The 20,744-nt window shown below is 42.7% G+C and overlaps 1 protein-coding gene across 1 annotated transcript in view; it reads right to left on the reverse strand.

Annotated features, from left to right (window-relative positions):
* The window catches only part of LOC132381043 (guanine nucleotide-binding protein G(t) subunit alpha-2), a 62,442-nt gene that overhangs the window by 17,704 nt on the left and 23,994 nt on the right, over positions 1-20,744 (reverse strand). The window contains exons 2-4 of the mRNA XM_059950157.1: positions 16,405-16,447; positions 14,524-14,665; positions 5,679-5,836 (exon numbers count right to left, since the gene is read on the reverse strand). Of these exons, the coding sequence (XP_059806140.1) occupies positions 5,679-5,836; positions 14,524-14,665; positions 16,405-16,447 (343 nt within the window). The remainder of the gene's footprint in view (positions 1-5,678; positions 5,837-14,523; positions 14,666-16,404; positions 16,448-20,744) is intronic.

Genomic DNA, 20,744 nt, shown 5'->3' on the forward strand with positions numbered 1-20,744 from the left:
GCTACCATGTGCTCCGTGTTTGCGAGCTTCGCGGGGATTTGCCCTGTTGTGTGCTGAGCTGAAACTGAAGCCATGGGCCTACTCAGGCTGCTCCAGGCTCTGGACTCAACCTGGTCCGGGTTGCTGTTGCTTGCTTTTATTGTCTGCATGATTTGTGTTTTTATTCCTCTTTCTCTGCGTATTGGGTGTTGGTCTTTTTTTAAAATTAGGTTCTTTCGGGTTTCTTGCTTTGTGGCTACCTATAAGCAGACAAATCTCAAAGTTGTATCATTTATACATTCTTTGAAAATGAATGTACTTTGAATCCTAAAAATTAGGCCTCACCAATGTTGTATACAACCTCAACTAAAAATGCTCCTTCAAATAAAAAGGAAATCACATAATTTCCACACTTAAATCAGCTTTATGCAAATCCTTCCCCAGCCCCACACCATCACTTCAATAGTTTAGCTATGCTGTATTAGTGTACAATAAATTACATTCATTACCAGCATGACCAGAAGTGTCGATTTTCATGCCCCAAGCTGTACTCAACACTGAAAGTCATTAGAACTGGCAAATAACTTCTCTGCTTCTTGCCAGTAAAGAGAAAGGTCTAATTGAAAAGAATTGCCCAAACAACACCAGTCACTTTAGTGCCTCCATCTGCCCCACTTCTGCCGTGGGCTTATGTCTGTCGCTAAAAGGCAAACTGTATGTGTGAGCGTGTGGGTGTTTGGCAGAGGGGAGCTCGATTAACAGGAGAGTAAAAATAATCTTATCATCTGTGCATGATCATGCTTTTTGTGCTTGTATGTGAAGCACTGTGGGGTAAGATGTGATTGCCCTGGAGAGGGAGCAAAGAAGAGTCACCAGGATGATGTCTGGATTGGAACCTTCTGTTTATGTGGATAGACTAGACAGAATCAACATAAGGTTTAATATCATTGACATCTGTCGTGAAATTAGTTATTTTGCAGCAGCAGGACAGTGCAATGCATAAAAATACTATAAATTACAGTAAGAAATGTTAAGAATAAATTAAGTAAGTATAGCTGAAAGAGCAAAACTGGTGAGGTAGGGTTCATGGGGTCATTATTTGTTCAGAGATCTGTTGGTGGAGGAGAAGAAATATTGAGCGTGCGTCTTCAGGCTTCTGTACATTCTCTCTGTTGGTAGTAATGAAAAGAGGGCAAGTCCTGGATACACACGCATTCTTGTTCTCCTTGCAGCAGAGGACCCTGAGGAGTGACGTGATAGGTTTAAATTTTTTTTAAACTTTTTTTTATTAAGTTTTCAGATGATTACAGAAAGAAAAAAAAGAATACCCTTCCCCCCTCCCCTTAGCCCCTCCACCCTAACATCACTATAGAAAAAAAAGAAAGAAAGAAAGAGTGCCTGGATATCGGAAGATCCCCACATGCTCCACGGAGTTCGTAAAAACTTTAGTATATATATTTATTTATTTATTTCCCCAAATAACCAATTATTTTATCTTCAGAGCACCTATATATTTAATCCTGTCTTTTGTAAATAAGGATGCCAAATTTTAAAAAATGTTTCATATTTATCTCTTAAATTATAAGTAATTTTTTCGTGGAATACAGCTGGAAATTTCATTCTTCTAACGATCTATACTTAAGTATGTATCCGACTTCCAAGTAACTGCAATAGCCTTTTTGGCTACTGCCAGTGCAATTTTTATAAATTCTTTCTGATATTTATTCAATTTGGGTTTCAATTTTATCCCTTCAATATTGCCTAGTAAAAAAAATATTGGATTCTGTGGAAGTTGTGTTCCAATAACTTGTTCCAATAAAACTCTTAAATTTGTCCAAAAAGGTTGAATTTTAGAACAAGACCAAGTAGAATGTAAAAAAGTACCAATTTCTTGTTTACATCGGAAACACTGATTGGATAAATTTGGATTTAATTTATTTATTTTTTGTGGTGTAATATATAATTGATGTAAAAAATTATATTGCTGTAATCTTAACCGGACATTTATTGTATTTGTCATACTATCATGACATAGTCTTGACCAATTTGTTTCTTCAATTTTAGTATTCAAGTTACTTCCCCATTTTTGTCTTGACTTATGGACTCCTTGTTTAGTTGCCTGTTTTTGAATCAAGCTAGACATAAAAGAAATACATTTTTTAGGTTTTCCTTTTTGAATTAAAGTTTCTATTTCACTAGATTTCGGCAATATCATTGTTTGACCTAACTTTTCTCTTAAATAAGCCCTTAATTGGAAGTAACAATAAAGTGTTGTTTGATACTTTATATTTATTCTTTAATTGATCAAATGACATTAATATACCTCCTTCAAAACAATCTCCTATATATCTAATCCCTCTTTGAAACCAGTTGTATAAAGGTTGGTTATCCATTGTAAAAGGAATAAGTTTATTTTGAATTAAAGATCTCTTTGCTAATAAAGATTTCTTTATCTCATCATCAATATTCATCTTATTCCATAAATCAATCAAATGTTTTAATATTGGAGATTCTTTCTTTTCCCATATCCATTTAGATTCCCACTTATATATAAAATCTTCTGGTATATTTTCTCCTATTTTATCTAGTTCTATTCTAATCCATGCCGGTTTATCTTTCTCAAAAAAAGATGCAATAAATCTAAGTTGATTTGTTTTATAATAATTTTTAAAGTTTGTAAGTTGTAACCCTCCAAGGTCAAATTTCCATGTCAATTTTTCCAACAATATTCTTGACATCTTACCTTTCCAAAGAAACTTCCTCACATATTTATTTAACTCTTGAAAAAACTTCTGGGGTAATTGTATTGGTAGTGATTGAAATAAGTATTGTAGTCTAGGGAATATATTCATTTTTACAGTATTTACTCTACCTACTAATGTTATTGGTAATATCATCCATTTATCAAGATCTTCTTGAATTTTTTTCAATAATGGTAAGTAATTTAATTTGTATAAGTTCTTTATATCATTATCGACTCTTATACCTAAATATTTTATACCATTTGCCGGCCATCTAAATTGAGTTATTAATCGACATTGACTATAATCTCCTTTAGTAAGAGGTAAAATTTCACTTTTATCCCAATTTATTTTGTAACCTGATATTTTCCCATATTCTTCTAATCTTTAGGATAATTTACGCAATGAGTGCAATGTTGTTAAATAAAGCAGAACATCATCAGCAAATAAGTTAATCTTGTATTCTTCCTGATTAACTCTGAAACTCTTAATATCTGGGTCCATTCTAATTAGTTCAGCTAATGGTTCTATCGCCAATACAAATAAAGCAGGTGATAATGGACAAACTTGCCGAGTTGACCTCGTTAACTGAAATGGTGTTGAAATTTGACCATTTGTCACTACTTTAGCTTTGGGATTAATACTTAAGGTTTTGATCCATTTTATAAAAGATACCCCTAATCCATATTTTTCCAATTCCTTAAATAAAAAATCCCATTCCAATCTATCAAATGCTTTTTCGGCATCTAAAGCAACTACCACACTCATTTCCTCCCTCTTTTGAGCCAAATGAATTATACTAAATAACTGAGTTACATTATCTGTCGATTGTCTATTTTTAATAAATCCTGTTTGATCCATATGTATTAATTTTGGTAAGTATTTAGATAGTCTGTTAGATAAGATTTTTGCTATTATTTTATAATCAGTATTTAACAAAGAAATAGGTCTATATGATGTTGGCTTTAAAAGATCTCTTATTTTTTGGCAATACTATTAAAATAGCTGTCGAAAAAGGTTCTGGAAGTTTATGCGTTCTTTCCGCTTGATGTATTAACTCCATAAAAGGAGGAATTAATAAATCTTTAAACTTTTTATAAAATTCAGGTGGAAAACCATCTTCTCCTGGAGATTTATTACTTTGAAATGCTCCTAAAGTGATAGGTTTAAATTAAGGAGAGGGTGGATAAGATAGATGGAAAATACCTTTTTTCCCATAGTGCGGGTGGCAAAAAGAAGACTCAGGTTTTAAGTTGAGATGTAGGAGGTTTAGAACAGATTGGAAGGGAACTTGTTTCACACAGATGTTGGAATCTGGAATAGAAACAGAAAACCTACAGCACAATACAGGCCCTTTGGCCCACGATGCTGCGCCGAACATGTCCTTACCTTAGAAATTACCTAGGGTTACCCAGGTTTCTGAGCTCCATGTACCTATCCAGGAGTCTCTTAAAAGGTCCTATCATATCCTCCTCCAACACCGTCACTGGCAGCCCATTCCAAGCACTCACCACTCTTTGCTTAAAAAACTTTATCCCTGACATCTCCTCCTTACCTACTCCCCAGCTTCTTAAAACTCTGCCCTCTCATGTTAGCCATTTCAGCCCTGGGAAAAAGCCTCTGACTATCCACACAATCAATGCCTCTCATCATCTTATACACCTCTATCAGGTCACCTCTCATCTTCCGTCGCTCTGAGAAGAAAAGGCCGAGTTCACTCAACCTATTCTCATAAGGCATGCTCCCCAATCCAGGCAACATCTTTGTAAAACTCCTCTGCACCCTTTCTATGGTTTCCACATCCTTCCTAAAGTAAGGCGACCAGAACTGAGCACAGTACTCCAAGTGGGATCTGACCAGGGTCCTATATAGATGCAACATTACCTCTCGGCTCCTAAACTCAATCCCACATGTGTTGTTTGAAGAGGCACTAGAGGAGACAGATTTACTAAAGTGTTTAAGAAGCACTTAGAGACGCACTGGAATTATTAAGGCACAGAGGGCTATGGACCTAACGCGGGTAACTGGTATCAGTGTTGATAGGTAAAATGGGCAGTATGAACACAAAGGGCCAAAGGAGCTTGTCTGTGCCGGATGACTCTAAGACTTTGTAACTTTCAAAAGTTAGCATAAATGAATTGTTGGTTATCACATGAGGTACAAAGCATCAACATAACAGGGAAGAGAATGTTATTCATGGAAGGAGTGTTCTCTTTCTATTCATTTATTTAAAAAAGAGTCCAGAAACGATGAGTGAAATGAAATAGGAGATTGTATCGCATCAGTGGGCATTTATTAGGTACCTCTTGCTTGTATTTTCATGGTCTTCTGCTTCTGTGGCCATCCACGTCAAGATTGACATGTTGTACTTTCAGGGAATGCTCTTCTGCACACCATTGTTATTTGAGTTACTGTTTCCTCACTATCAACTTGAACCAGTCTGGCCATTCTCCTCTGACCTCTCTCATTGATAGGGCGTTTTTACCCGTAGAACTGGCACTCACCAGATTGTTTTTTGTTTGTCGCACCATTTGCTGTAAAGTGTAGAGACAGCAGTGTGTAAAAATCTCAGGGGAGCAGCAGTTTCTGAGGTACACAAACCACCCCATCTGGCACCAACAACCATTTCACAGTCAGTCACTCAGATCACATTTCTTCTCCATTCTGATGTTTGTTCTGAACAACAGCTGAACCTCTTGACCATGTCTGTATGCTTTTATTCATTTAGTTGCTACCACACGACTAGCTGATTAGATATTTGCATTAACAAGCAGGTGTACTGGTATATATAATTAAGTGGCTACCAAGTGAATATATCTGCCTTTGCTATTTTAATGGATATAAGCATTTAAAGAAAGGGTTGAATCCAGCTAGAAAAGTAGAGAAATTATTGTTTTTATCCGATGACGCGGCTGCTAGCAATACCAAACCTAGCATTAATGAGTGGGTTGAACATACTAGGAAGCGGAATCATTGAGTTGATACTCTGCCGCTCTCTCGAAGCAAGCCTGAATCCCGGCATCATCCCACAGCTTCTTTATGATGTCCACCAGCTCCTTCGGCATAGTTCCCTCCTCGATGGAATCTGCAAGATTAAACAGCTGTCTTCCAGCATCCTGGAAAACACAAATGCCAATCAAATTAGGAATGTCACCTATCCAAGCACTTCCAACATGAGGTGCGTTTGGTGTGTGATGATATCGAGCAGCCTGAAATCACTGAACACAGTTGGGTGCGAATCCACACTCAGTCGCAAGCACTAGACTCGAGAAATACTGTAGCAAATGTGAGTTAGCATTGGTCCCATTCAAATCAAAAAAAAAATTTAATAAGCAACATTCAACAGGCATATGCTGCTAGATTGGCATTAATTATAAAGGCAAGTATGAATATATATGTACCCCGCTGTCTTTCATCTGTTCCAAAGTTATTCCAAGACAAACAAGGTTTATTTATAAAAGAAAATTAAAGTGAAAAGTTAGAATGCAACTAATGTTATGGCATTATCCATCAATGTTCTCTAACATTCTCTCCCTGGAAAACAAATTAAATTACCTTTATCTGCAACTGACTCGGTGTGAAATGAGAAACTGCTGTGTGCTCACTCTTATGGAAACATGGCTCCAGGTCAACTTCCCATGCACCATTAATCTTCAGGCCATGCCTCTCAGCAGGGACTTGTGCTAATACTATTTTGTAACTGTATTGTACTTCATTGTAACTCTGTGAGCTGTGTGTACAGTGCCTTTCTCCTTGGTCCCAGAGGAACAATGTTTCATTTGACTGTATACACGTGTATGGTTGAATGGCAATAAACTTGACTGAAACGGTTACAAGTGAAGCCCAAAATGTTGTAGATGCTGGAAATCAGAAATAAAAGCAGAAGGTACTGGAAATACCCAGTTGGTCAGGTAGCATCAGTGGGGAGAGAAACAGAGTTAGCGTTTCAGGTTGTTAACTCTCTGGGAATCAGAGAAGTGTCAGCTCTGGCTCATTGAAATCTGGATCAGGAGAGTAAGGATTCCAGTGATACTGCGGGCAAACGCTTATATCCAGATAAGACTAGTCCAGTGGATCAGTGTGCTGTGCCTCAGTAGATGGATTCCTCAAGTGTCATTATGCATAGGTACATGATGAGCTACTTCAAAACTGCAGTCACAGGCTCTACAGGATTTCTCCTTCTTCAGTCCTTCCACCTTTCACCTCCCAGCTTCTCACTTCATCCTCTTCATCCCCACACTCACATCTTCCCCTTCAATGGTATCACCTATCAGCAGCCAGCTTATACTCCTTCCCTTCCCACCACTTTCTTGCCAGTTTTCAGTGTGTACTCCTTCCTTTTCCCACACCTTCTTACTCTGGCAACTTCCCCTTTCCTTTCCGGTCATGATGAAAGGTACCAGCCTGAAATGTTGACTGCGTATTCCCTTCCACAAATGCTGCCTGACTTGCCGAGTTCCCTCCAGCACTGAGCCCTGGCAGTGTGTTAACGAATTGCAGAGTTGCACAGCTCAAAAACAGATCCTCCAGCCCAACAAGTCTATACTGGACATCAAACACGCATTCACAGTCCTGTGTGTAAAAAAATATATTTATAGTGCCTAAGACTCTTGCATGGTACTGTAGTGATTTTATGCATTGCATTGCATTCCTATGGCAAAAAACGGAATATGTAAGTGACATATGTGAGTGATGATAAACCTGATTCTGATATGGATCTCTATTATTTACTGAGAGTGGGAAGAGGGCAGGGAGAGAGGAACCACGGTTGGGAAAAAGGGAAGGAAGAGGGAAGGGAGTGGGAAGCACCAGAGAGAAATTCCGTAATGATCAATAAACCAATTGTTTGGAATCAAATGACTTTGCCTGGTGTCTCAGCTCAAAGTGTGTCTGCACCAGTGCAACACTCACCCCTGGCACTCCTTCTCTGCCACCTGTTCCACATCCCTCCCACCCTGTTCTACTCCCAACGCCCTTTGCTCCTGCCAGGTTTACCAACTCACCCTTTGCTCCACTTTGACAAATATACTACATTGCAAAATTTTAGGCCCCATAGGTATATAATGTACCTCATCTTCTGCACAGTACTGCATAATAATCCTACACCACTCACTTTTTGTTCTCCACATATTTCCATGAACCTCCCCAGGAACTCTTCCACTATCCTATGTACTACTCAGTTTATAGTGACAGGTTAACCTATGACCCCTCACATCTCCGGGATGTGCGAGAAAATTGGAACATCTGGGGAGCAATCTACAAGGTTCCAGGGAGAACAGAGCTTGGGTCTAAATCTGAGTCACTGGAGTTGGGGGTCAGTAGCTCTACCTGCTGTTTTATTTCCATTTTGCCCATTGAAAGTTCAGCAGGTGTCCCTCCTGTCATTGTGTGGGTGTCCTTGGTGGAGAAAGCATGTGAAAATAAGTTTGAGCTTCACTTTCTTCTGTCTTTTTCAATAAATCTTTCTGGGTCTGAACTGCTTTTCTAGCAAAAGGCTAGAGACTGGGTTTCATAGGATTGAGCACACACTTCATTCCATTCCCGTGGAGGAATCCGGCAAAGTCAGGACATGCTGAAGTAGAGTAGTGGTTAGTGTAACACTTTACAGCACAATTCTTACCGCTGTCTGTACAGAATTTAAATGTGTGTCGTTCCCCCCCCCCCCCCCCCGTAACTGCATGAGTTTCCTCTGATAGCTCCAGTTTCCTCACACTTTCCACAAAGGCGTGTGGATTGGGGTTAGTAAATTGTGGATATGCTCTGCAGAGGCCAGAAGCAATGCCAATCAGCCGGCATGGCTTTGGACAATGTTCGTCTGACACAAACAACACACCTCCCTGTAAGTTTCAACGTACGTGTGACAAATAAAACTAATCTCCTTCAACTTTAGCTAAGCCCCCGTGGGCCTACACTGGACTACTTTGCAAATCCGGCTGCGTGATTAACTGCTGTCTCTCTTGCCTGGACAGTATCAAATGCCTGCTTGAACTTCAGCGTCTCTCAACTGACTGCACACAGCTTAGATTCCACTGTTCTACAATCCAGCAGCATCTTTCCCAAACACCTATCATACTGGCCCTGTCCGGCAATCCATCTCGAAGTGTGACAGTGTCTGCAGTGCCTCCACCCGGTTGATACAAGTGTGCCACTGAACCATGGGAGTGAGCTGGTACACTCATTGGTGCAACCAGTTAAAATTCATTAAGGCCTTTCTTCCCAGTTTTGCTTGAGACAGTATGGTTTTCAGCAGCTTGTCTGTCCCAGCAGCTACAGATGAGAACAGAGAAGATCCCTTCCTCTCTTCTGGAACGAAAAAGTGCACATTCAGTCCTAGGCTCAAGGGTAGTGTTAAAGGAGGAATTTCTTAAGCCAGAGGCTGGTGGGCTAGCAGTGCAACATTGAACTGAATGCTACTGGACCCCTGGTTTGATGTTTCATATTCTACTTGGGCTGTTTGCTTGCTTTTTGCTGTTCGTGCAAGTTGTTCTTTCTTTGCGCGTTGGGTGTTTGATGTTTTCTTGAACACAATGAGACCGCACTTAGAGTATTGTGTTCAGTTCTGGTCACCTCATTATAGGAAGGATGTGGAAGCTATGGAGAGGGTGCAGAGGAGATTTACCAGGATATTGCCTGGATTGGAGAACAAGTCATATGAAGCAAGGTTAGCAGAGCTGGGACTTTTCGCTTTGGAGCGTAGAAGAATGAGAGGGGACTTGATAGAGCTCTACAAGATAATGAGAGGCATAGATAGGGTGGATAGTCAGTACCTGTTCCCCAGGGCACCAATAGCAAACACCAGAGGGCATATGTACAAAATTAAGGGAGGGAAGTTTAGGGGAGACATCAGGGGTAAGTTTTTTACACAGACGGTTGCGAGTGCCTGGAATGACTTGTCAGGGATGGTGGTGGAGGCTAGAACATTAGGGGTATTTAAGAGCCTCTTGGACAGGCACATGGATGAAAGAAAAATGGAGGGTTTATGGGGTAGTGTGGGTTTATATTTTTTGTTAAGGATTATATGGGTCAGCACAACATGGATGGCTGAAGGGTGATGCACCATCAATAACTCACACTGAGACGTAGGCGAGATATCGGCTTTTATTGACTGGAAGAAGGAACCAGGAGTGAGTGTCTATCATACAAGGTCCTGGAGACTGAGGCCGATCTTCAGGCCGCAGGTCTCCTTTATACAGGGGCCTGTGGGAGGAGCCACAGGAGCAGTCAGCAGGGGCGTGTCCCGACAGGCACATAGTTCACCACATTCACCCCCCCTTCGTTTGAAAAAGTCCTCATGTAGCGAAGGTTCTTACAAGTCAAGCCGATCAGGCGGTCGAATCTGTCGCTGCGATCTACGTAGCACCGGCTGTGACCGCATAGGTGCCGGCAACATTGGCGATTGCACAGGGGACGGGGGTTGCGCGTGTTCTTGCCCACTAGGCGCCGGTGATCCCTCATGCATGTGCGAGGCGCCTGGTATAAATGCGTACGAAACGCCCGGTATACAAGTGTCGTGAGGAGTCTGTGTAGGGCCTGGTGAGTACGGTGTCACCTCTGGTGCAGGGTTCACAGTTACCGGAGAGCCTTCAGGGTAGTGGTCTGCTGCACCTGCGGGTGCCAGGTCGCGGATGGAGACCGTGTCCTCCCGCCCATCAGGTAAGACCACGTAAGCATACTGGGGGTTCGCATGGAGAAGGTGAACCCTCTCCACCAGCGGGGAGTATTTATTGCTCCTCACATGTTTCCGGAGCAGCACTGGCCCCGGGGACGTCAGCCAAACTGGTAGGGTGGTCCCAGTGACAGACTTCCTGGGAAAAGAGAATAGGCGTTCGTGAGGGGTGGCATTGGTGGACGTACATAACAGAGAGCGGATAGAGTGCAGTGCCTCAGGGAGGACCTCCTGCCATCGAGAGACCGGCAACCCTTTGGACTTAAGGGCTAAAAGTGTGGCCTTCCACACTGTGGCATTCTCCCACTCCACCTGGCCATTACCCCGGGGATTATAACTCGTGGTCCGACTGGTAGCAATGCCCCTAGCTAGCAAGTACTGGCGCAGCTCCTCACTCATAAAGGAGGACCCTCTATCACTGTGGATATAGCAGGGATACCCGAACAGAGAGAAGAGCTGGCGCAGGGCTTTTATGACGGACGTGGCAGTGGTGTCGGGGCAGGGGATGGCAAAGGGGAACCGTGAGAACTCGTCAATAACACTGAGAAAATAGACATTGCGGTCAGTGGAGGGAAGGGGGCCCTTAAAGTCAACACTCAGGCGTTCAAAAGGGCGGGTGGCCTTGACAAGTTGTGCCGTGTCAGGACAGTAGAAGTGCGGTTTGCACTCGGCACAAATTTGGCAGTCCCTGGTCATCGTCCTGATGTCCTCCAGGGAGTATGGCAGGTTCCGAGCTTTCACAAAATGGTAAAATCGGGTGACCCCCGGATGGCAAAGTTGTGCATGAAGGGCGTACAGCTGGTCGAGCTGTGTGCTAGCACATGTTCCCCGGGATAGGGCATCAGGGGGCTCATTGAGTCTGCCAGGCTGGTACAGGATATCATAGGTGTAGGTGGAGAGTTCTATCCTCCACCGCAAAATCTTATCATCATGGATCTTGCAAGCTGGTGTGGGGCGCTTTGGTCGAGAGTCACAGTGGCCAGAGTTGGATCGCCGTCGGGGTACCCGGTCAGCATCGGAGGGTCGGGGGCGGGGCATGCTGACGCCGACAAAGATGGCCGCTCACATCCGGGGTACCCGGTCAGCATCCGAGGATCGGGGGCGGGGCGTGCTGACGTCGACAAAGATGGCCGCCCACATCCCGGCATGCAAGATGGCGGCCCCCACGTTTCACCCGCAGCGCTGCACTCCGCTCGAGGTTGAGACTTACAGACCTTGGCGAAGTGGCCCCGCTTTCCGCAGCTGGAGCAGGTCGCTTCTCGCGCTGGACAGCGTCGTCGAGGATGTTTCTTTTGGCCACAGAAATAACAAAGCACGAGTTTCTTACGGGCCACAGCCGTGGTCTGGGTCGGGGAGCTCGTGGAATGGCGACTGGCGGCGGCGTTGGCGAATTCTCTCCCGGGAGCCGGCGGTGGCGGGGTCTGAGGCGTCCACGAAACCGGCGGGGAATCGCGCGACTGGACAGCATCGGCGTTATGCAAAGCAGCTTCTAGAGCGTTGGCCTTCTCTATCGCCGAGCTTAAGGTAAGATCCGAGTTCTCCAGCAGCCGCTGGCGCATGTACACTGACCTCAGTCCCGTCACAAAGGCGTCTCGCACCAGCAGCTCCGCATGCTGTTCTGCCGTGAGCGTCTTGCAGTCGCAAGGTCGGACGAGTGTCTGTAGTGCTCGGAGAAACTCAGCGCACGATTCGCCAGGCCGCTGTTGCCGGGTAGCTAAGCGATGTCTTGCGTAGACGGTGTTCACCGGCCGCAGGTACTGTCGTTTGAGGGCGTCCAGTGCCCCTTCGTAGGTCGGCAGGTCCCGGATAAAGGAGTAAACTTTGGAGGAGACCCTCGAGAGTAGGATTCTGTGCATAACGGCGGGTTCAGTCGCACGAAGCTCCGCCAAGTACGATTGGAAGCATGCAAGCCAGTGTTCAAAAGCGAGAGCTGCGTCAGGGTCTTGAGGGTCCAAATCCAACCGGTCCGGACGCAAAACGGGTTCCATGTTTTAAAACTTCCAGTCAATAAAATTGATGCACCATCAATAACTCACACTGAGACGTAAGGCGAGATATCGGCTTTTATTGACTGGAAGAAGGAACCAGGAGTGAGTGTCTATCATACAAGGTCCTGGAGACTGAGGCCGATCTTCAGGCCGCAGGTCTCCTTTATACAGGGGCCTGTGGGAGGAGCCACAGGAGCAGTCAGCAGGGGCGTGTCCCGACAGGCACATAGTTCACCACAAAGGGCCTGTACTGCGCTGTAGTGTTCTAGTTCTATGGTTCTACGGTGTTCCGTGGTTGCCAGTGGGCGGACAAACCTCAGAGACATATTCTGTATACATACTTGGATAATAAATGTACTTTGAACCTTTCTGAATCTACAAATCTGTGAAATTCATTGCCACAGGCAGCTGTGGAGTCAAGTCATTGGGTACAGTTAAAGCAGGGGTTAATAGGTTCTTGATCAGTAAGGGTGTCAAAGGAAGAAGGAATGAGAAAGGAGCTGAGAGAGAAAATAAAGCAGCAATGATCAAATGGTGGCAAAGACTTGATAGGCCGAATGGCTTAATTCCGATTCTATGTCTTACTGATCCCATGCAGTTGAAGTACAAGTTATAGTCACCTTGACATGCATTATATTAGATGCTGATTTTTTTCTGGCCATTGGGCTGTTTCAGGTTTGAAATTTACTTGTCTACTGAAAGCTAAACAAATCTTATTCCTGAAAGAAATATCCTGTTTAATCCTTATTGCCAATTTTGAAAATGATACATTCAATGCATCCGAACAGAAAGCAGCTCTGTCAGTTCCACCCTGAGTCAGTGCACTCTCCCTGCCGCCGTGTGGAATGCTTTCCTCCTGCATCCCAAAGAATTACAGCATGGTGGGTTAACTGGCCACTGGAAATTACTCAGTGCGTAAGTGATTAGTTCCAATCGGGGGGAATTGATAAGAATGTGGGGCGAAAATTGGGATTAGTATAAATGAGTCGGTATGGACTCAGTGGGCTGAAGGCCCTGCTTCCCTGGTAGTCACTCAAGTCAAGTCAAGTCAAGTCACTTTTTATTGTCATTTCAACCATAACTGCTGGTACAGTACACAGTAAAAATGAGACAACATTTTTCAAGACCATGGTGTTACATGACACAGTACAAAAACTACATTGAACTACGTAAAAACAACACAGGACGAAAAAACTACACTAGACTACGGACCTACCCAGGACTGCATAAAGTGCACAAAACAGTGCGGGCATTACAGTAAATAATAAACAGGACAATAGGGCAGTTAGGTGTCAGTCCAGGCTCTGGGTACTGAGGAGTCTGATAGCTTGGAGGAAGAAACTGTTACACAGTCTGGTCGTGAGAGTCCAAATGCTTCGGTGCCTTTTCCCAGATGGCAGGAGGGAGAAAAGTTTGTATGAGGAGTGTGTGGGGTCCTTCATAATGTTGTTTGCTTTGAGGATGCAGTGTGTTAGTGTAAATATCCGTAATGGCAGGAGGATAGACCCCGATAGAGAGGCTCATAGTGTCATAGGATCATAGAGTACAGAAACAAGTCCTTCAGCCTAATCAATTCATGCCAACCAAGATGTCCATCGAAGCTGATCCCATGTGACCGTGTTTGGCCAATAACCTTCTGAACCAAGTGTTCCCAACCTGGGGTCTACAGATACCTTGCTTAATAGGATTGATCCATGGCATAAAAGGAGATTGGGATCCCCTGCTCAAACCTTCTCTATCTATGTATCTGTCCAAGTGCTTTCTAAATGATGTTATTGTACCTGCATCAACCATTCCCTCTAACAGCATGCTTCATAAATGGTGCACTTTCATTGATTACTCTATAATGGATTTACTGAGCATGCCTGGAAGAAAATGACTCTCAGGGTTGTATATAGTGGCATATATGCTCTTTAATAATACATTCATTTGAACTTTGAACCTTGAACCCTCTGGGATACCAGAAATTCCCGAGTACAATGAAATCATAATGGTATGCCTGAATAGATGTTGAACATACAGTAACAAGTGTGAGCTGTAATTTTACAACATCCAATGTGCCATTGAATCTAATTCACTATTCTTGTCAACACACTTAAGTTTCTGAAGGATTCCTTGTCAATATTTTTGAAGTAGGATGTTTTCTTACCACATTTGCTGTATTTCCATAGTCAATCCCAAGGGTGGACATGGCTCGAACGATGGCCAGGATAGACTGAAGGATATTGCCGTTGATGATGGATATGAAGGCTAAACATTCTTCCTTTGAATAACCATCTTGGTGGATGATTCTACAAGAATAAATTACTTGGTGTTAATCATTCATTTCAGGATTTACAGTATGTTCTTTGGAGTATGCAGGCCTTTCCTTCACATGTTCTACCTATCTGTTGTCACCAGTACAATCTTCCACGCAGTGGTGTGCTGGGGAAATGGCATCAGCACAGGTGATGCCAGCAGGCTCAATAAACTGATTAGAAAGGCTGGTTCTGTTACAGTAGTCAAACTGGACCCACCGGAGTCTGTAGTAGGACAAAGGACCCTACGGGAAATCCTGACAATTCTGGACAATGTTTCTCACCCTCTCCATGACACCTTGGCTGAACAGAGGAGCGCTTTTAGTAATAAACTAAGACAACTGTGCCGCTCCAAAGAACGCTATATGAGGTCATTCTTACCCTCGGCCATTAGGTTTTATAATGAGTCAACTTGTAGCCAGAGTAATGATGGCGCCTTCCTGTTAGACTGTTTGAGCTAACTTATTTTTATTCCTTCGTACTTCTTTTCTAATATTTGTATACTTGTGGACTTGTAATGCTACTGTGACATTGTAATTTTCCTTGGGATCAATGAAGTATCTATCTATCTATGTAACTTTCTGTTCTCATGGTTTTAGTGCACTCTCTGTACACTGAGTGTATTAGAGTTGCGTCTGAATATTCTCAGTGATGGAACTAGTGTTCCACAGTCAATGTGCAATAAAGGCAATAAAGTGTATTTACTCTCTGGAGGCAATAATGTTCCAATAATGTCAGAATCATCCAAAGGAACGTACAAAGACTTGACAGAGTTTGAAATCATGTAATGTGTGTGTGTGTGTGTGTGTGTGTGTGTGTGACAATATCATTTGAGAAAACAGAAAGGCTTTATACTTATAGGAAAGATATCAATAAATTAGAGAGAGTGCAGAGACGATTTACTAGGATGTTACCTGGGTTTCAGCACTTAAGTTACAGAGAAAGGTTGAACAAGTTAGGTCTCTATTCATTGGAGCGTAGAAGGTTGAGGGGGGATTTGATCGAGGTATTTAAAATTTTGAGAGGGATAGATAGAGTTGACGTGAATAGGCTGTTTCCATTGAGAGTAGGGGAGATTCAAACTAGAGGACATGATTTGAGAGATAGGGGACAAAAGTTTAAAGGAAACACGAGGGGGTATTTCTTTACTCAGAGAGTGATAGCTGTGTGGAATGAGCTTCCTGTAGAAGTAGTAGAGGCCAGTTCAGTTGTGTCATTTAAGGTAAAATTGGATAGGTATATGGACAGGAAAGGATTGGAGGGTTATGGGCTGAGTACGGGTAGGTGGGACTAGGTGAGATTAAGAGTTCGGCACGGACTAGGAGGGCCGAGATGGCCTGTTTCCGTGCTGTGATTGTTATATGGTTATACTTATGAGGATGATCCATTCAATTGCATTTATTCAGATAAGGGTGGTTCTACTTTCCTGTAGTTACCAGCTAAAGGTTAGTGTTGCGCAGAACTGCCTGTGAGAATGAATTTATAAACTGAATCTTCTACAATTGGGAGGAAACGTGCACTCACAGTTTGTCTGCAGACGCTGTTACATACCAATATGACAGCTGTGTAAGTGACAAGTGGTTGCAGCAGGAAGCAAGAAAAAAAATGGTACAGGTGTGTTGGCATTTGGAGTGTTATTTTAACACTGCAGTGCTGTTTTATAAACTGTGGGCTCATGTCAGTGAAATGAGTAAACTTTTAGATCTTTTTAAAAGGAGAAAAGCTGCACTTACTTCATCTGTTTGACAATGGTGCTTTTTCCTGATTCACCAGCTCCTGAAAGATTGAAAGGCAGTTGTTATTGTAAGGAACAGTGGCCCAAAAGAAGTAGAATGCCAAATGGCTGCTCAACCATGTTATATCATTCAATAAAATCATGGCATTTCTAACACAGGCCTCAGTTCAACTCTCCTGTCTGTTCTTTGTAATCATTGATTCCATAAGAGTAAGAGATCTTTCTTGTTCTTGAATATATAAAATAACTTAGCCTCCAAACCCCCTTGAGGTAGAGAATCACCCCCCTCTGAAAAATTTATTCTGAGGGGGGATTGGGAGGGGTGTTTCTCCTCAATGGCACCATGGACCATCCCAAGCCTAGCTGTGAAAGGAGAAGGGTTGGGCACAAGGCTAGCAACTCCATTCGGTAAAAACACTGAGCTACAGAAACACCAGCAGAAGCTCCTAAGGCCTCTTTTCTGGGAGAGAAAGGACCTTCGCCTGGAAGACATACTGTACGAAGTCATGTGGTGAAAGCAGAAGTCCACAGGGCCGACCAACCTTCTAAGGACTCAGGACAGAGGACTCTGGTGAGCAGCTGTTGGCTATGCCCCAGAAGGTGTGATGGGCTTAAGAAGATCAAGAGGAATTTCTCCTCTTGAATGGACATACTTATTCTGAAAAAATGTTCCCCTCTCCCCTCATACCGAGGTTTCAAACCTCTCCCCCTCCCCCTCTCTCCACTGTCCCAAAGCCTTAGAATACACTCGGAAGGTTACAGGGTCCTTCATATACAATAAGAATTGCTGAGATGAGAAACTGGCCAATGTGGTGAGCTTGACACCTCTAAGAGATTGTATAAAATCCTGTCCTGAAAAAGAATGTGGTGGTAGCTTCATTCACCGACTCTTCAAAGTGCCCTATCGAAGTTGCAAAAGATCTCTGCCCTGCAACAGGAACTCGATTTCTCTTCACACGTATGCTGCCCAACCATCTGAGGGTTTGCAGCAAGTTTTGATTTTATTTCAGATTTCTGGTACCTGCAGCATTTTTAAAAATGTTTAATGCTGTGCATATTGACTTTTCACCATGCAGTCTGAGTTGTGATCTTTTTTAAATATAGGTCTGTTTTCTAAAGTTAAGAGACCATTTACAAGGAGGGAACAGGAAGAGTTAGGGACCATTGGATCTCAAAAGTTCTGCCACCAGAGTATGAATTAGTCAAACAATGCAGCCAATCACCTTGAAAAGGAGCAAACTTCCAATAGTTGATGAGTGGTACCACCAATCTAACCAATCTTTTGGCTGAAAAGTAATCATCAGGGGTGCTCACTTCTGCCAAAGGGTTGGCCATCTTTGAATGATCCTGAATGTTTGCAGATGATACAAAAATAGGCGGAGGGGCAGGTAGTGTCGAGGAATAGAGAGGCCACAGAAGAAACTAGACAGATTAGGAGCATGTGCAAAGAAGTGGCAGATGGAATACAGTGTTGGGAAATGTATGATCATGCACTTTGGTAGAAGAAATAAAAGGGTTGACTGTTCTCTAAGTGGAGAGAAAATACAAAAAACTGAGGCACAAAAGGTTTGGGAGTCCTTGTGTAGGATTCTTTAAAGGTTAACTTGCAGGTTGAGTTTGTGGTGAGGAAGGCAAATGCAATGTGAGCACTCATTTCAAGACAGTTAGAATATAAAAGCAAGGATGTAATGTTGGGACTTTATAAAGCACTGGTGAGGCCCCACTTGGAGTATTGTTTGGGCCCCTTATCTTGGAAAGGATGTACTGACACTGAAGAGGATTCAAAGGAGGGTCACGATAAAGATTCCAGGATTGAATGGCTTGTCATATGAAGAGCGTCTGATGGCTCTGGGCCTGTATTCACTAGAATTCAGAAGAATGAGGGGTGACCTCACTAAAACCTAACTAATGGTGAAAGGCCTTGATGAATGAAAGTGGTGAGGATGTTTCCAAAGGTGTGAGAGTCCAGGACCAGAGGAAACAGCCGCAGTATAGAGGGGCATCCTGTTAGATTGGAGACGAGGAGGAAGTTCTTTAGCCAGAGAGTGGTGAATCTGTGGAATTAGTTGCCACAGGTGGATGTGGAGGTCAAGTCTTTAAGGCAAATGTTGATAGATTCTTGATTGGTCAGGGTATGATAGGATACGGAGAGAAGGCAGGAGATTGGGGCCGAGAGGAAAATTGCATCAGACATAAAGAAATGGTGGAGCGGACTCGATGAGACAAATGGCCTAATTCTGCTCCTATATCTTATGGTCTGATGAAACCAGAGGATAGACAAGCAAACCTTCAATGGGTTTTGAATATATTTGCCTAATGATACGAATTGCTCCATATAACAGCTTCAGAAGTTGACAACATTATGTCAAGTCTGAAGAATCACCGTTGTGTGGGCATTGGGTATCAACAACCTTGCAGTACATTCAGGGACAGTCCAGTAGATATTGGAAAATGTTAGAATTATTGCAAAACTATTGTAAACATCAGAACTGGCTCCTCACACGAGTACTAAAAAAAAACTAGTGGCCATCCGGAAATAGAAAGAATGAATTTTACAAAACCCTGGCAATAAACAATGCAGTAGAGAGAAATTCCTTTTATTCAGTTTCCCATGCCAAAGATGGGAGGCAGGATGTCTAGACACTTGGATTTGGTTTTCCTTCTTAGGATTCTCTTCCAAAATTATTTTCCCTACCCCACTCTCTGTCCACAATGATCATTGAAGATTGAATAACCTGCGTGTTCAAGAGCACCTCTCTCCTGTTTCAAACCAACCCATCTGAGGAACAATATTACGGGGGAAGTGTGTATATAATCATCAGAAGCTAATGACCAGTGTAGAGTACAATTACTTTGAATTAAAGAAAATATTTTAGAGAGCAGAAGTATAGAGCTTTGTACTCTGTCTTTAATAGGTGATTGTTGCTTTAAAGCTCCAACCTTGCTTAACCATAGTGTCATGTGATGAGACCAAATGTTTGCTAAAGTTTCATGAGCCAATTTGGACTAGGTCTTGGAAAATAATCTAACGCTAAGTTGAGCTCCTGTGCTGTGATGGTCTGGTTCTCACGCAATATATGAATCTGATGCCCGTGAACTAAGCTTCAGTAAGATTCTTTAACTGTAAGTTAAGTAAATGACCCCTGATGTTTGACAGTTAAATGTTAGAACCCCAAAGCCCCCCCATCTTTCCCCTCCCATCTTTTCCATATTCTACGATCTTATTACCTATGATCTCCGTCAGCATTACAAGCATTTAAGGTATCTATGTTCCTCCAAATATCTCCTCCTTTGCAACTGTGATTATAGTTGTCCCTACATGTTTTTTTGCACTATGTTCTATTAGACAGCACAATATAGGTGTTCCAGTCCAGAATGTTGTGATGATCATTTATGATCAATCTAACCCTTCCCTCCAATATAGCCTTCCATTTTTCCATCATCCATCTGCCTGTCTAGAACCATAGAACACTACAACACAGAAAACAGGCCATTACCCCTCATAATTTTGTAAACCTTTATCAAATCCCTCCTCATTCTTCTAGCTCCAAGGAATAAAGTCATAACCTGTTCAATTTTTCCCCGTAACTCAACTCCTGAAGACCTGGCATCATCCTAGTAAATCTTCTCTGCACTCTTTCAATCTTACTGATATCCTTCCTATAGTTAGGTGACCAGAACTGCACACAATACTCCAAATTTGGCCTCACCAACGTCTTATACAACCTCACCATAACATCCCAACTCCTATACTCAATTGATTTATTATCAATATATTCATTGATTTATGAATGCCAGGATGCCAAAAGCCTTCTTTACAACCCTGTCTACCTGTGACACTACTTTTAGGGAATTATGTATCTGAACTCCCAGATCCCTTTGTTCCTCCACACTCCTCAGTGCCCTACCATTTACAGTGTATGTCCTACCTTGATTTGTCCTTCCAAAAGAATTTCTTAAATGCCCCTAATGTATCTGCCTTTACCATCACCCATGCCAGGCGTTCCATGCATCCAGCACTCTCCGTGTTCTCTCTCTGTCTCTTCCTCCTCCTTTAGAGATATATGAGAAATCTGCTCCTTTCCCTGTATTACAATCTTCTTCTGTGACCTGGTGCCAAGTTCTGTCTGTAAACATTTCTGCAGTTCCTGCAACAGGTTTTATTACATAATAAGGGGCTCTATATAATACAAATCCTACTTGCTAAGGTATAATACTATATTAAATTATATCAGAACATGAGGATTAAATTTATTTCTCCTTCTCTGCACGCTGGATTGCTTTCCAACCAATGAGATTTTCTTTAATGCATGTGGAACTGAGATAGCAGATTTGTAC

This window comes from Hypanus sabinus, chromosome 25, assembly GCF_030144855.1.
Source record: "Hypanus sabinus isolate sHypSab1 chromosome 25, sHypSab1.hap1, whole genome shotgun sequence".
Classification (NCBI taxonomy): domain Eukaryota; kingdom Metazoa; phylum Chordata; class Chondrichthyes; order Myliobatiformes; family Dasyatidae; genus Hypanus; species Hypanus sabinus.